This window comes from Limulus polyphemus, unplaced genomic scaffold (genome assembly GCF_000517525.1).
Source record: "Limulus polyphemus unplaced genomic scaffold, Limulus_polyphemus-2.1.2 Scaffold2240, whole genome shotgun sequence".
NCBI classification, from domain to species: Eukaryota; Metazoa; Arthropoda; class Merostomata; order Xiphosura; family Limulidae; genus Limulus; species Limulus polyphemus.
This window is the reverse complement of record NW_013667850.1, coordinates 174,083-190,866: the sequence shown is the minus strand read 5'-3', so window position 1 is coordinate 190,866 and position 16,784 is coordinate 174,083. Positions and strand designations below refer to the sequence as shown.

Sequence of the window (16,784 nt, the reverse complement as noted above, 5' to 3'; positions counted from 1 at the left end):
AACAGGTGACTCCTCCAGGCGGCCTTTTGCCCCCTTTCGGGGAAATGAATAGCTTTTTCTTCTCCGGGCTAGAGACAGTCAACATAACACAAAAACAGATGACAGTTACTTATAAACACTATCCTTCCTTGAACTCGTTAAAATGTACTATGATTATTAATCATACAGCATTAGGTTTTATTAGTAGTAAATGACATTTTTACCTCAGATTAAAAATATATGAGGTACATCGTCAATAATTAGGAATTACTATCATTCGTCAATAACTGCACTTCTCTGCTTGTAGTGTTTTACAATCACATTTTCCCACTTTCCCATTATCCATATGAAGAGTAAAATACTTCAAATTTATGGTGTTTGATTTATATTGATGTTGATATATAAGCTATCAGTTCTGACGTTGAACATTTCACAATATCAATATTAAATTAAGCCAAAGATATCATATTAACATCATCAGCTCTTCTGATATAAGTGATTTATTCACGCTAGCTTCTCGGGGACTAGCATTTCCATTTTTAAATTCTAGATCTTAACGTTCGTTATATCTAGTTTGGTGAACACGAGGGTTATTAGGTTAATGAAAGTTACACTGCATTAGTTGTTTCTTATGATAAAGAATTTTTTTTAGTGGTAAAAGATAAAGTTCAGGACAGTTTGTTTTAGTGAAAATAGTTTTTGATTAAAACAATCTGTTTTTAGTTTAAAAAAATCAAATATTTCGTATTGTAAATTTTAGGGAGAATCAGGAGAGAAGGGTTTCCCTGGACCTTCCGGACCTGCTGGCCTACCAGTTTGTTGCAACTTTTCTTTCTTTTTTATTAGTAATAGACATGGAACTAATTGAAGAAATTTTATATTATGATCATGTAGATACGTTTATTTATGAGGATTTATAGTTTCTTTGAAAAACAGAATGTTACTTTGATATTCGCATCGTGAAGTAGTAGAGTAGTTGATACTGATAGATCAAACTAAAATTTAAACTGTTTCTCTTAAAAAACACTAATGTATATATATATACAATTTTAATGATGGAACGAAGTATAAACAAATATTTTTAAATTCCTTTGTAAAATCCTTATTCCAGAAAAGTTCCATTCTGGAGGGTAATTTTCTTACCTGTATTTTTATGCTTTCTTTGAGGGCCCTCCAGGCGGAATTGTACTAGGAACAGGAGAGACAGATGGATTTTTGTACCCTGTAAGTTTTAATATCTCTAGCGATAAATCCTGAACATTGTACCAAATATTGTTTTGAGAAAATTTACATTTAAAATATTTGTCATTTTGTGCCACAAAAAAAATCTGCCACAGAAATAAGTATACTGCAAAATCTGAAGATATATGGCTATGCAATTACAATGGTATTTTATATTCAACCTAAAGTTTTTTAAGTGACATAGTCATAGCAGAATTGTCATTTTCAATGAGTGACCTCTGCCATGGTTTAGGAGGTGAATGGTGTTTCTTTCTCAGTGATTATTAACTTTCTTTATGAATTACAGATGGTTTCAAGGTAGAAACTGAAACATTGTCTCCCAGAATAACCATAGGAAACTCCATCATTAATATTATATGTTATTCATATGATTAAATTCACAAATGTATGATATATTGTTTTGTCTAGAATGTTGTAATATAATACTTTGTTCAGATATATAAATATTTCATAGTTTTTGTACTTTTGTTTTGAGAAGGGCTGATAGGTGACTTCTGATACATCTCAATTGTAGTTAAGCCTTGTTGTTATTTTTACACCACATTATTAAAGACTTTGTTAATAAAGTAAATTTATATGTAATTATACTTCACTTTAATATTTGTATGCAATTATCAATATTAAGAACTTCATGTTTTTGTTGATTATGTTGAGACTTATTTATAATTTATATTATTTTATAGATCAAGTGAATTTATTCTCTTTTTCTAGTAAGTTTTCAATGATTGTATAACACAGTTCATGAATGTTCTTTATTGATATTTTTAGGCAACTGAGTAGTTTGTAACTTTTGTATAGAAGGTGTTGCTGTTTATCTGTGGGCTTAAGATAAACTGATTATGTAAAGTAGTTGAAAATAAATGTTACTTCTGAAGCTTATTTGGAAACTTATCTAAACAGATGAGGAGAAATTGAGAGCAGATGTAGTATTTGAAAATGACTACATACATGTTGTAGTTGAGAAAAATAATACTAATCAATGAATAGTAGTTTGATGGTTTTGATAATTTGGTAGCAGAGTTTTTTGCTGTTCATTTTGTGACATGTTTCTTTGATGAATATTGCCTGTGCTAAACTGGCTGGTGTTTGAGAGTAATACTTACATGTCTCCACTTTCACAGTTAGTGGGTAAGCATTTGGCTCCTGTGGGGATAACTATTTTCTAAATACAAATTTACTATGGGTGTGCTTTTTTAAGAGGTTTAATGGTGTAAATAAGTTCATCTGCAACTGTTATACCTACAATTTTTTTATATTTTTGTTACTTGCAGCCTTTAACATCACATATGAAAATTTAGAATTTTGACAATTTACACTTTTGATATTTGCTTTTCCACAAGTTTTGTAAACCCATAAGAAAGAATCATGCAAAGTTTATTAAATAAAACAAGTAGAATTTAAAATATGATAATTTGAAAACATTTAATATGTAATATCTATATGTAAATATACTCTATTGTTACATGGTTCTCAGTAATTTTGAAAAAATTTTTAGGGACCAACAGGTTCAAAAGGTGATCCTGGAAAACAAGGCCTACCTGGATTGCCGGTATATTTTTGAGTATTTTTAACTGAAGTGCCAATAGATTTTATTGTATAAAATTTTAGATGCTTTTAAGACTTTATTTGTTTTCATTAAAGGAAAAAGTTATTATATTTTATTTTGCTGAATATCTAAGCTGTAAAACAAAATATAATTATACTTAATAGGATGTGACACTCTTTGCAGAAGAACAAAAGGTATTCATAGGATAATTTTTATTTTGTTTTATTATCAATCCTGGCCACTATATAGTGCTCCATTTTCTCTCACTTAATTGGTGCACAGATATTCACTTATAAAATTATGAATAAAAATAAAAACTTTGAATTAATTTTGAATTCTTTGGAATGTTAGTTAATTCAGTTAGGTTTAGAAAAGTATTTGGCTAATTCATTGTTAGGCATTGATTTTTCCAATCTTAGAAAATCCCCAATTTGTTTTTTAAACCTTATTTAATCTTTATATATGGCTACTAGGGTAAGAGTTACTATATATATACTGTACATAAGAATTTTCTTTGAATCATGCACATGTGCTGATCTAGGATCTGAAATAGCATGTCATTCCGTGAGTAAAATGAATAGATTTGTTTAGAAATACGTTTAGTTTATACTTCTTGAAGTATTTTCTTCATTGCAATTCTACTTTTGTTTCAGGGAGAAAAGGGAAATCTGGGAGTATTTGGATTTCCAGGGTCAAAGGGAATTAAGGTTGGATTTTAGTTTAGCATCTTTAATTATTTCTAGCTTAATGAAAAAGAAAAAGAATTAGATCAATGTTTGTTTGAATTATTGCTCATAAAACTCATATAACTTTCCTGCAGTTGTATCTAGTTTATGGTTATGCTTTAGAAGTATTAGTTCCTTGTTTAACATAACATAACTTTTTGGGACAACATCTCAGCTGTTCTGTCCTCTAAACAAAATTAAAATAAATAAATCTTAAAGCCAGACCTTTTCATTCATATACTTATCAAGCTTTTTCTTAAACTCACTTAAATTTACTGCTTCTACAATATCTGAAGGCAACCCATTTCAAAGGCCAACCACCTGTTAGAAAAGTAAAACTGTCTTAGCTGAAAATGACTCCTACCCTGCCAAAATTTATATCTGTGTCACCTGTTAAAAAAAAAAAAGATGATGCATCAACACTATCAATTCTCTTAACAATCTTAAACACCCCAATTAGATTCCCCCTAACTCTTCTTTTTTCAAGAGAAAACAATTTTGAGAGATTTCAACCTCTCCTTATGTGACAACCCCTCCATCCCAGGCACCATTCTAGTAAAATCATAAATAATATTCAACATTAAAATTGGTACACAATTAAAAACATTTTATTTAGGCCTATCTATGGCCTTCAAAACTATTAGAAAGGAAGGCTTAATTTTACCATATTGTTGCGTCAACGAGGTCACGTGACAAGTGTCATGCCACGTTTCTAGAAATATCCTGATCCTTCGTGAATGCCCTAGCATTTACTAGATATATGTTAGTCTGGTATATATATAAGACGCTCACAACGTGACGGGGATAATAGTGTGTGTAGGTAGTGAGTAATTGAACTGCAGTCAGAAAGTATTGTTGAAGTTCGTTGTTATAGCGTTTGTTATAGAGCGACTGTTGAAAATATGTGTATCAGTAAAGTTATATTTGGAAAGAATAAACCAGTTTTATTAAGAAAGGACTTGTGTCGCTAAAGTTTCGTGGGAACAAAGTTATGGAAAATCAACTAACGAACGGAGACGTAACAATATGTTCCAGGTTTAACTACTAGTTTATTTAAAGTGTTTAAAAAACAACAGATATTTAAACCGATAAATAAAATGAATCAAATGTTAGGTACTACGAAAGACGAAATACAGTTAACTGAAAAACTGGAATATATAAAATAGAAGTATTTACATTGGTCAGACAAAACGTAATTTAAAATACCGTTTAAATGAGCATAAGGATATGTAAAAAATAAAAAAAACTGAAAATTCATCCATAGCAGAACATGTACAGGAAACACAACAAACAATATTATGGGAAAAAACTGTAATATTACCTCAACCAAAAAGTATAAGAGCTAATAATATTTGTGAATCCTTAGAAATAATAAAACATAAAAAAAATCATGTAGTATTAAATAGAGATGAAGGTATGGCAAATATTTCTTCAAGAATGTGGATTGATCTCCTCTGAATGGTTTAGCGTTAATTTATGTAAAATAGCGTACAGGTCACATGACCTACTAAAAAGTTATAAATACTTTAGCATTGTCTTGTAATTCAATCCTGAGGATGACGTTGCAACGTCGAAACATGTAGAGTCGTCAACTTTTTGAAGGCCATAGATAGGCCTAAAGAAAATTTTTTTAATTGTGTACTAATTTTGACATTGAATATTATTTATGATTTTAACTTTATACACAAGTGCCAAAACACAATTACCATTCTAGTAATCTTTCTCTGAACCCTTTCCAACAATTCAGTACTTTTCCTAAGGTAAGGAGCCCAACACTGAACACAGTATTCCAAATGTTACCTAACCAGTGACCTATACAATGAAATTATAACCTCTTTAGACTTGTATTCAACATTTCTGTAAATACAATTAAAATCCTATTTGCCCTACCACTAGTAACAGCACATTGTTTGGATGGCTTTAGAGACTGATCAACTATTACACCAAGATCCCTTTTTTTCATAACACTGTTCAGGTTATTCCCATCCAAATTATACTTATAATTCAAATCATGATAACCCACATGCTTTATTTTGCATTTATTATAATTAAAACCCATTTGCTATTTATTTGCCCAACTCTCTAAATCCTTTTCTAAATCAGCAGCATTCTCTTCACAGCTAGCAACTCCCAAGACCTTAATATCATCAGCAAATTTAAGTAATTTACACAGCGTGGTCACAAGTAAATAGACACCACCTTTTCAGAAAAAATGAAATTTTTCAGTCATATTCACATGAATTGATATATTTTTAATTCAATTAATATCTTGTAGATCTTCCTTTAGCTTCATGGAGTTCGTTGATCCTTTGGGGCATCGTGAGATTCATCTAGTCAATTTTAGATTGTGGGATTTTCGCCCACTCTTGCTTCAAAACTTAGAGAAGATCGCTTTTCGAAGTTGGTTTTTTTGGTTGTTTCTTGACTTGCCAGTCGAGTATGGCCCAGAGGTTTTCGATGGGGTTCATGTCAGGAGATTAGCTCGGCCAGGGCAACTTCTGGATACCATTTTCTTCCTGCCACTTTTGGGTGTTTCTAGCACGGTGCTCCATCTTCCTCGAACAATGTTGTGTTCTTGTCCACAAAACCCGAGGAATAAAGTGGTAAGAGTCCTTCCTCCAATATTTCGACGTATTTCTCAAAATGCACTCCACTAAGCTCGATCTCCCACCAACCCAAACAGCTCCCCAAACTATCACGCTGAAACACCATGCTTCACCATTGGCTGTTGAGCCAAAACTCTTAGTGAGGCATTCTCCAGACCCATATCCTTCCACTGTCCGAAAATTGAGCGAATCTTGATTCGTGTGAGAACAATACGGTCTTCCAAAAGTCCAGAGGCTTGGTCATCATATCACTTGCCCACTTCTTTCGTCTGACTATGTTGGCAGGTCTTAATAAGGGCTTCCGTCTAGCTGCTCTGTAACGATAACCCAATCTGTGGAGAATCCGTTGAACAGATTTCAGGCTCATCCCACCAACTTTGGCCACTTCTGCAGTCGTTATTCTGGGATCCATTTCGATGCTCCTCTTGACAGCCCTTTTTGTCCTCTCTGATGGACCAGTACGACCCGGACACTGCTCAGTTGTTTCCTTGCCATGTTTCCTGAACTGAACAATGATTCTGTTGACTGTCGAAAGCAGGATTCCCTAATTCTGCGAAATTTGCCGCTGACTAATTCCACCATCTGCTTGACCAACTATCCTTCCTCTAACAAAATCTGACAATTCGAGAGAACCTTGAGTTCTAGGCATGTTGTAGCACAAGATAATTAGTGTGTGGACTATTTTCATTTATATAGTGCTCTGTGAACACAAATTAGTTTAGCATAAATCAGTTAAATGACAAAAAAATAGGTGTCTATTTACTTGTGACCACTCAGCAAAGGTCCAAAGACTGAGCTCTGAGGTACACCACTTGTGACATTAATCCAGTTTGACTGAACTTCATTTGTAACAACCCTCTGCTTTCTTCCATCCAGCCACACTTCTATACAATTAGCTAACTTATACCCCATAACCATAGAGAGAATTTTTTATAAACCTTTTATGTGGCATCTTGTCAAATGCTTTCTGAAAATCCAGATACACCAAAGCTACACCCTTACCCTCATCCACATGAGCAGTAATCTTTTCAAAGAATGTCAAAAGACTTTCCCTTCATGAAACAATGTTGACTATCCAATAAAATTCTAAACTTTGTTAAATGACTTTGTAAAACATCTTTTATGAAACATTACAAAACCTTTCCCACAAGTGATGTAAGACTGATTTTAAAATAGTTATTGATCAGAAATTATTTTCATATTACTTAAAGTTCTATCCTTTATTATTTCTTAATATATGGATAATTCATGATTATATAGAGGTAGTGAGCATAGCCATAGCAAGTGAAATTTGGGGGGGGGGGGGCTGTTTCGTTGTAATTTTCTCACAGAAAACAACATCTCCTAAGCAGATTCTGATACAAGTTTAAAAAGTCAGTTGTATTTTAGTTGGAAGAAATGAGAATAACATCTAGGAACACTTTTTTTGCAAACATATTAATGTATAGAAATTGGCAAAAACACAGTATTTAAAAATTTTTTCCTGACAATGTTTTTTTCAAAGAAATATGATTTTCCTAACTTGCATGGTAGGTGAACCCCCTAATCATCCCCTCCATGCCTATGGTTGTGAGAGTATAAAATTTATGTGAATTTGTGTAATATAGTATAAATCTATTCATACACTGGATTTTATAACTTCAGTTTTGAATATACTAAAAATGTTTTGGAATTTTTCAGTTCCTCTGTCATTTATTAGTGAGAAAAACATTGATTGAAACTGTGTATACACATGTTTAAGCAATTATCACATGTGAAAGTTAATTTGAAATCTAAAATATGGAATTTTACATTGTTTGGGATGGATTTGCTGCTAAAGAAAGTTCAGTAATTCTACATAACCTTTTCACTCTGATGTTGAGAAGTTGAAGATTTTATTTATGTATCTGTTTTTTCTCTTTTAGATATTATATTTAACTAGATCTGTTTGTGTTATATATCTTGGTAGGGTATAAACCTTGTCCATCATATGATGCATGTATTGATCATTATTTGTAGTGTTAATGACTCAAGCTATCATTATAAAGTTTAAGTACAATGCATGTGTTAGATATACACAACTGTTTTAATTTAAGTGTAGCTCAAGTGCTAAGTTTAGTTATTTCTACAAGCAATAGTTTATCCTATGTTTGTTTACATAATTATTCGAATCATACATGTTTAGTTCAATTCTTGTGAATTGGCACTTGTTGTATTATTGCATCATGCTACTAGAATTTTTAAATTTTTCTCGAGTATTATTACGCCATAATATCTCAGTGTATATAGTGTATGGAAAGGTCTATGCCTGAGTCAGGCTATTTATAAATACTTGTCCAAAATGTAGTTCAAGTTAAACAAAGGAAGACATAGTAAGATAGATAGGTAGATCTAGATTTCATGATTGTGAGTTTAGATATCAAAAGCATATATTGGCAGTTTCGAAAGAGAAGTATCACAGCTTGTATTGCAATAACAGAGTAGAGAGGAATCATTCATCTTGTCAGTTGTGTTCTAAAGTAATTGAACAAACCTGTATAGACTTTTGATGAAAAGAGACAATCATTTAAAGCTCTGGATACAACTGTGGTAACCAACTGTGTAAAATAAATGAAATTATCATTGATTATATTGTAACAACAGAGCAGAGGAGAATAATTCGTCTTGTCATTAATTTTCTAAAGTAACTGAACCAGCCTGCCTGGACTTTGATGAAAAGAGATGATTATTAAAGCTGTGGATACAACTGTGGCAATTAATTAATATGTAATGAACATTTCTGTATATATTTGACTTGTTTTGATATATTATTGTAAAACAAGTGGACTGTGTGCTGTTTGTTTATTGTTGAAATTTATCACCAACAAGTTACAGACACCTACTCTAAAGAATCCTGCCCATTCATGAATAAAAACCTGACAGCATACTTTATATTAATGTTCATGCTTTAATTAAATTGTACATATTTATATTTTTATATGACCTAATTCATAATATGGCATATGGCTGGAAATAAGTATTACGATTTGATAAGAGTTTCTAGTAGAAGTACATTAGTTTATAAAGTACTTTATTGTGAAAATGTAATTGCATTTTGTCTTATTCAAGATTAAATTGAATAATAATCAAATTATTTTTCCAAAATTCCATCTTCCTTATATGTTGCTTGAAAGTTTGTTATAAAAATTGAAATTTTCAGATACTTTACTGCTTTTCTGTGGGCATAAAAGTTATTATGTATTAATTAAAAGTTTGGTGTTTCAGTTATACTGTTGTATAAACTGTGTGAATTGTTTCAATAATCTTCAAACAGTTTTTTATCTATATTTTGTTTTCAGGGTAGTAAAGGAGAGAAAGGTGGCCATGGAAGAAAAGGATTTAGAGTAAGGTCTAAATTTGGCCTATTTGTTTTGTTTATTTATTTTCACATATATTATACAGTTTGTTAAAAGCACTAAAATAAAACTAAAGCAAGGAAGTAATTATTTTATCTGAATCATTTATTAGTTTCACAGAGTATTGTCCATAATTAATGTTGCTTTACTAATCAATTATTCATTTTAAGCCTAACAGTTGGAAAATTTACAAACTCTCTCACATTAAGTTATTTTAGACTTGAATATGGAAGAAAGATGTGTTGTTCTCTCTCTCACAAATTATTCAGATGGAAGAGGACGGGATGAGAAATTCATACATGATTACATCTCATTATGTTTCAGTTATGTTTATTAAAATATGAATTTAGGTTTAATTATAAACCTAGATAGATGTTTTTGTGTGATACTTGTCAATTTAAAAAACACTATGAGACCAAAATATCTCTTTCCTACTTAACTTTCAAAGAAATGGTCAAAACTGTGATATTGAACTTGAAGTATTACTACTGGTGAAAAAAAATTTGGAAACATGATAGTTACTCTTTATAGTTTGTTGTCAAATGAAATAATTGTAATTACCACCTAGAAAGCTTCTATCCAACCCTATCTAAAAGACTTTTGGCAAAAAGTTTTAATTCAAATGTGTTTTTATTTAATTGTGAACACTGTTTAAAATTAGGGAAAAAGAGGAAAGCGGGGTCAAACAGGAAGACAAGGAGCACAAGGAAAAAGGGTATGACTCTTATTTTTTTCAGGTGAACTGTATTATTAATTTTAGGTCAGTTATAAACTTAGAAAAGTAACTTATTATTCCCATTACTTATAATCCAAGTTATTCAGATATGAAACTTTCATTTAATTGATATTCATTATTCCTGAAAGCATTAATAGCTTTAATTTTATATAATCAAGACCTGAGACTGTTGGTACTTGGTGAAATTCCATAATTACAGAATTGAGGAGAACAAAGACAATTGTATGTTGCACAAGTATTACATTTACTATGACCACGGTTTCACTAGTGAAGGTACCTGATGATGTCTTTACTGGCAAAACAATGGTTGTAATAAACGACATGTTTGTGAAATGTATGTGAGTTTTAATGTTATAATTATTGAATATCATAAAGAAAATTCAATCTTTTTCAGTTTAGCTTAATAACAATTTTGTGCAAATATACTTGTATATAAGATGACTACGGTATTCAGCACAGTTAGCTTACTTTATTTGACTCAATGTTAGACTCAAGTTTTATAATTTGATTACCCAAAACAGTGCAAACTGGTTACTGTAACTGATGTATTCAGAATATTGGTTAGTTTATTTATGCAATATAATATATTTCAGTTACTGTTTACAAATGAATCACAGAACTATCACTGCACTTAATATACTTAGAACATCCCAATAATATCCCAAATTAAAAACTGAAGAAAGTACGAGAATATCAAACTAACACATTATTTTAATTTCACACAAAAAAAAAATTCAGTAATTGATGCTTGACAGTTTTAGGATCAACTCAATTTTATTTAATTTTTTTAAAGAAATCATAATTATATACATTATTATATTTTAGATTTCATATTTGCCTGTTTTATGAGTTACAGTTTTACTGTGGATAGACTTCCTTATGTTTTCTTCATGATTTTGTACATAGGCTGACGAATGTCTTAGTCACTGATGTGATTCCAGCAAGCTAAACTGAAGTTTATGACTGTTACAAGTTTTATGTTATAATTTAAAAAAAAATCAGAATGTTGCTATGATATTTCATTACATTCTGTATGTTATGATCTCTATTTAAGGTGTTCTTCTGTTTGTTAAGTTTAATTTAAAAATTCCTTTTTTAATGTCTTCAACTTGATGAACAATATACTAATGCATAGAAAGGATAATTGTAAATGCCGTATATTCATACCTGTGCCTTGTGATCTAAAAAGAAAAATGTAAAAAAATGCTTTTCAATACTACATTAGTCTACTGGAATATATGGTTTTGTATCCTGTACTAAGTATATATTTAATTTATTCCAACATGAGGGGACCCATGGCTTATTAGGAGAAGTTGGACAAAAAGGACTTCAAGGAAAACCTGTAAGCTATTATTAATATTGTTACATAATGAAACTAAAAAATAACACTCGGTGCACATAATACTAAACATAAAAAAAGATAATAATAAACGTTTTATCATGTGACTAGATTGTTCCATGCCTGCGTATAAACTGGGATTGTAATTGTGTAATTTTATCTGTTATAAGAGCAAAGTATCTAAAGTATAATAGTAGTAACATTTCTTACATGTGGTATGTTAGCTTTAGAGTACCCCAATTAGTGACCTTCAATTCACAATCAAGTTTATCCAGCCCACATAATCATTATTATATGTTACCTTTCAATTCCAATATTGTCTTACCTCCATTCATGCAAAGCTATCTTGATCTTCTTTCTGCCACCTAAGCATTGCTAAAACATTTTTACGCACAGCGCACCAGACTATTTATCCCACAAGTTTTGTACCACTTTTGAACATGTATATAGCATATGACCACCCTCCACTAATAGTATTGTACCACCTATATTGATGCAGCTAGCTATCTCTGATGTTCCTGCTCAATCTTCACTTTCTCGATTGGCACAGCATAATTTAGACATGATTTTTTTTTGCATGTGACTACCATTTACGATTGTACTTTGTTAACATTTCAATACCTTTTTCAACAGTTTTCCTTGACTGTGTTTGCATTCAATTGTTTCAAATTATTTTTTTGCATTTGTTTATTGTTACCAAATTATACGTTAACTTAGAATGACTTTGCAATTTAATGTATCGACAACAGAAATTCCCATTACGGTAGACAATGCTTCCAAGTGGAACATAAGAATCCTTACCAGTTCCCAGTCACTGGGGTGGTGAACCAAAGAGGCTTCCTTCTGAGTGTGAAGTGGAAATTTTTAGCTTACAATACAACCACACATTTATTCACTCAGTAAGAAGAGGGCAAAGCTAGGTTCCCTCCTTCCCTTTCCCCTGGATACTTATTCCTAGGTGGACCAATTATCAGTTGGAGCAGGACTAACCTACACGGGATCCTCCTCATAATACTGGGTTCAGGATGACACCAACCTCTTCCCACAGTTGAGTGCAATAGAGGCCCCCTTCTCATTAATTCAGGTTGCAGGAGGTTTCCTTCTCTACTCCTACAGTTGAGTATGTCTTCCCTGCCTTTACGGTTGGGTGTGTTACAATTTATACTCTTATACAAGTTCTTACAGTTGAGTTGAGGCAATGACATTATCTTATAATGCCAGGTTTGGTTTATTGTACTTCTTGCTCTTATGGTGATTTTGGGAGTTTGTCTGGTTTTGGCTGAATGCTAACTTTCTCGTCTTAATTCTGGTTGCTTGATGTATGACAATCTGTTTATTATGGTTGCAATTGGTGTGTATATATCACATGCCCTGGCCACAATATATATGTTACTGTAATTTTGTTTTTATCTGGGTGATTCTCAACCTGCTAATGCTAAGGACAGATTGTGGAACCTCATCTGTCTAGTTGAGGTTGGATAGATACATAGCCACGGCTAGTTGTTCTTCTCCATCGTTATATTTCAGCAAACTGTCCCTTGACTCGCTGTTCCTCCTCATGTAGGTATCGAGTTTGCTTCAAGTTTTTGTTTCATAGAACAGCTCTTCACCTACTGGAGCCAGCTGTTTTCCAGTCTGATTTGTGCAATGATTTCATCTTGCACCATTTTTTACTATGGATTGCACCTCTCAGAATGAATTAAGCTTGATTACATCTATTTTTTTTTCCACCCGTGTCAGGTTTATTTCCTTCTTACAGGGCGAAGAGCATACCTGTTCCAGAAGTAGTGCAGTGCCCCATATGTGTGCTTTGGTTTCGTCTCTAAGCACACCAGTTATTTCTAAGCAGTTGCTTTCCATTTTGTTTCACTGTTCAGCACCTACACTAGCCCCTCCACCTTTTCAGTGTGGGATTTTACCTTTGTGTGAGAGGAGGTAAGACTGTATTGGAAGTTAACATTTTCTTACACTGAAAATGTATTTCTGATAGGTACTCACACATTTTCCACCCTTCCTCCCCACTGCTGGTGTTATTCATATTAGATCCTGCCAATGCTTGAAAGTGAATATTGAGTGGGAACATCAGACAGAGATAGCTGTGTCAATGTAGGTGGTGCAGTACTATTGGTGGAGGGTGGTCACTTGCTATATAAATGTTCAAAAGTGGTGTGAAATTTGTGGGGTATATAGACTGGTACGCTGAGTGTAAAATGTTTTAAAAGAAAGAAGATCAAGATAGCTTTGTGTGAGGAAAGGTAAGTACATATTGGAAATACATTTTCGGTGTAAGAAAAATGTGAATGTTTATCCACAAAAAAAAGTTTAACACATAAATAAAATGTATTAGAAAATTCCCATTCCAGTAATTTATTTAAGGAATAAATTATGGGCCCGAAATTTTTCAATACTATACAGTCTGGCCCTACATAGATAAATGGTTGATCGTGTTAGTTAATTGTGTAATCTATGATTATAAAAATGTAAAATCACATTCAGGTGTAGTAGCTCAGCATGTAGAGTCATTCTAAAGACCTAAGTTTACATGTGATCCTACTTCAGTAGTAAATTTCAGTTCAAAAGAAACGAGATGACATCTGTTTGTTAGTTTGTATGGCATGTGAACTACAATAATAAAAATCGTAGATCACATTCAACATGCTGGTTCAGTGAGTTAATTACAGTGACAAAGCTGCAATGTTATATGTGTTAGATTAGTTCACTACAGAAACTTCAATTTTAAAGTTCATATTTGTTTGTTTTTTATGCAGAAAATAATGTACAATGGCAAATAATGTCCTTTGTATCTATATTATTACAAAAGTTTAATTTATAACAATTGGTGCTGTACAAAACATAGCCTTTCTCCTGTTGGAGCATATTTTCAATGTATTATGTCACTGGGTTCATAAGAAATTAATCAATGGTTTCTCTTTATAGAAAAAGCAATAAATATATGACCATACAGTTTTATTACAAGTAGATAATTAACAGTTTATAATTCTGGGATGTGTGTCCCTAATCGCAGTGGATAGTGCGTTGGATTTCTAATCCAAAGGTACCGGGTTCGTTCCCCGGCAGGGATGCCACTACCATTGCCTGGTCCCAAGTCCAGGATGAGAAAGGAGGAGAGTTGCGCACAGGGCTAGCAACTCCGCCCCTTAAGAACCAACATGGTAAAAAAATTACTGCAACAATAACTTCTGTCGGCGAGGTGTTTTTGGGGCCCTATGCTCCAGTGGGAGTCTACAGGGATTATTATTATAATGCTGGGATGTAAATAAAATAAATTCGTTTGGTAATTATGGCTGAACAAACTGAGTCATAATTTAATATTTTCATTTGGTTAGAAATTTTATATACCATTATTTATTGTACTTTGGAATATCAAGAATTGAAGTGTTTTGTGTTTTTTCACAATGCGTAAATGAATTTCAAGTTTTATATTTTTCATTTTTGTACCAAAATATAGAAATAATTTTCATATATATATATGTTTTTTAAGTTTAAAGTAACCAAGTTTCAGATCCCTATTCATGCAAGTTTAATGTAATTCATTACTAATGTACTAATATTTACACGTAACAGGGTTTAACAGGGAAAGATGGTTATCATGGAATACCTGGGATGAAAGGAGAAAAGGTAATTGTATGCAAATTTAATAAAAAATACTCAAAAAGTTAGAATAATCAAAATCATGATTAGAATTTCAATTATATTTTAAAAATCTGTCTTTTTTTTTCCACTTGTTTATTGTTTGTGTGTCATTGAGATAGATATTTAATATATTAAGTATTAAATAATAATAATAGTTCATAGTAGCTACCATATCAGTTTATGACAACAAGTTGCCAGTTTTTTATTCATGTGTGTTCTAATTTTGAAAGTGAAAGATAAAACCACATTTATTGCTCTTGAGTATTTGAAGTGATACTGAAACTTTATCATTTGGAAAATTTAATATTTAAAGTTATATAAACCTTTAAAGTAGCATATTCATCGAAATGAACAGGCAAAAGAACCAGCTAATGTACAATGAAATCAAATGTAACAGCATTTTGTCACTGAATATACCAAACTAAGAAAACTACATACATTATTTATATAAACACTGTTTTATATTAACATTCATTCCTAACATCAATCATCTCATGTAGAAATCTCAACCTCATCATTCTTTTAATTGGCTTATAGTGTCATTCTTTGATAGGCCTATAGTGTCATTCTTTGATAGGCCTATAGTGTTGAACTCTGGGAAGATTAAACCAACTTTCTCTACTAAAATTCTAAAGACTTCTTTCAAAGTCTCTCTGAGTTGGCACGTATTTATATTTCTCAATTACATGTTTTTCTTTAAAACAAAACAAGATGAAACATATTTTAGCAATTATATAAGGCTCTAATGTTCTCTTAACAAACATAAGTTGAGTTTGTTACAAATTATAAATATTTTGTCATCTTTTTAGGGCAATCAAGGTGAACAAGGAGAAGCAGGGGAAATTATTATGGTTGATGGAGAGGTGGATGAAAACATAGTTATCTTGTATAGTTGATCAAAGTTTTATTTAGAAACTAATTCTATATTTTTATTGTTTTATTCTAAGAAATATAAGTGTATCTGTAGTGTGAAAACAATAAGCCTAAATTTGATCTTTAATAAAGAAAAAACACTTTGAGATAAAAAGTGTATTTAGTGATTAAAGGGTAGTTTCTCCAAAATAAGTATAAACATTACAAGATATTTAATTTATATAAGTGGAAATTAAGTCTTTACTTTTATAAAAAGTTAGTTATTTGTTTTTTGATGAGTAATTTTAAATATCTGTTTAATGTAGCCTAACTATGTAGCAAGTACCTCATTTGATGGGTTAAGTTTTTTATAGTTAAGAATATAGTAAATGTAACTTTGTGAATGTTGGTTTCATAAAAATTAAGAATATTTATTTTTTTCTAAAAACAATGATACCACTTAATTGATCTTAGAGAGTATCAAGTTTTTTAGCTTTCATCGTTATAGTTTGTATACGGAAGCATTCTAATTTTATTTTTTTATTTCCATTGTATAACTTCAATGTCCTGTTTACGTTAGTTGTGGTTTGAGTGTGTGTGTTTTTTTTTAAATTGTCACTACATAGTTATATACTGGAGAGGTTCAGAAAGTAGACAGCAACACCATCACTGCTAAGTTTCTTAATGGGAAAATCCTACTTGCACTACTAAATTGTATGGGGAAAAAAATT

General features: G+C 31.5%; 1 protein-coding gene across 1 annotated transcript in view; it reads left to right on the top strand.

The window, feature by feature from the left end:
* The window catches only part of LOC106466373 (collagen alpha-1(IX) chain-like), a gene marked incomplete at its 5' end in the record, with an annotated part of 54,562 nt that overhangs the window by 10,767 nt on the left and 27,011 nt on the right, over positions 1–16,784 (top strand). Inside the window, 9 exons of the mRNA XM_022394364.1 lie at positions 740–793; positions 1,147–1,203; positions 2,717–2,770; positions 3,421–3,474; positions 9,416–9,460; positions 10,134–10,187; positions 11,497–11,550; positions 15,133–15,186; positions 16,011–16,064. Coding sequence (XP_022250072.1) covers positions 740–793; positions 1,147–1,203; positions 2,717–2,770; positions 3,421–3,474; positions 9,416–9,460; positions 10,134–10,187; positions 11,497–11,550; positions 15,133–15,186; positions 16,011–16,064 — 480 coding nt within the window. The remainder of the gene's footprint in view (positions 1–739; positions 794–1,146; positions 1,204–2,716; positions 2,771–3,420; positions 3,475–9,415; positions 9,461–10,133; positions 10,188–11,496; positions 11,551–15,132; positions 15,187–16,010; positions 16,065–16,784) is intronic.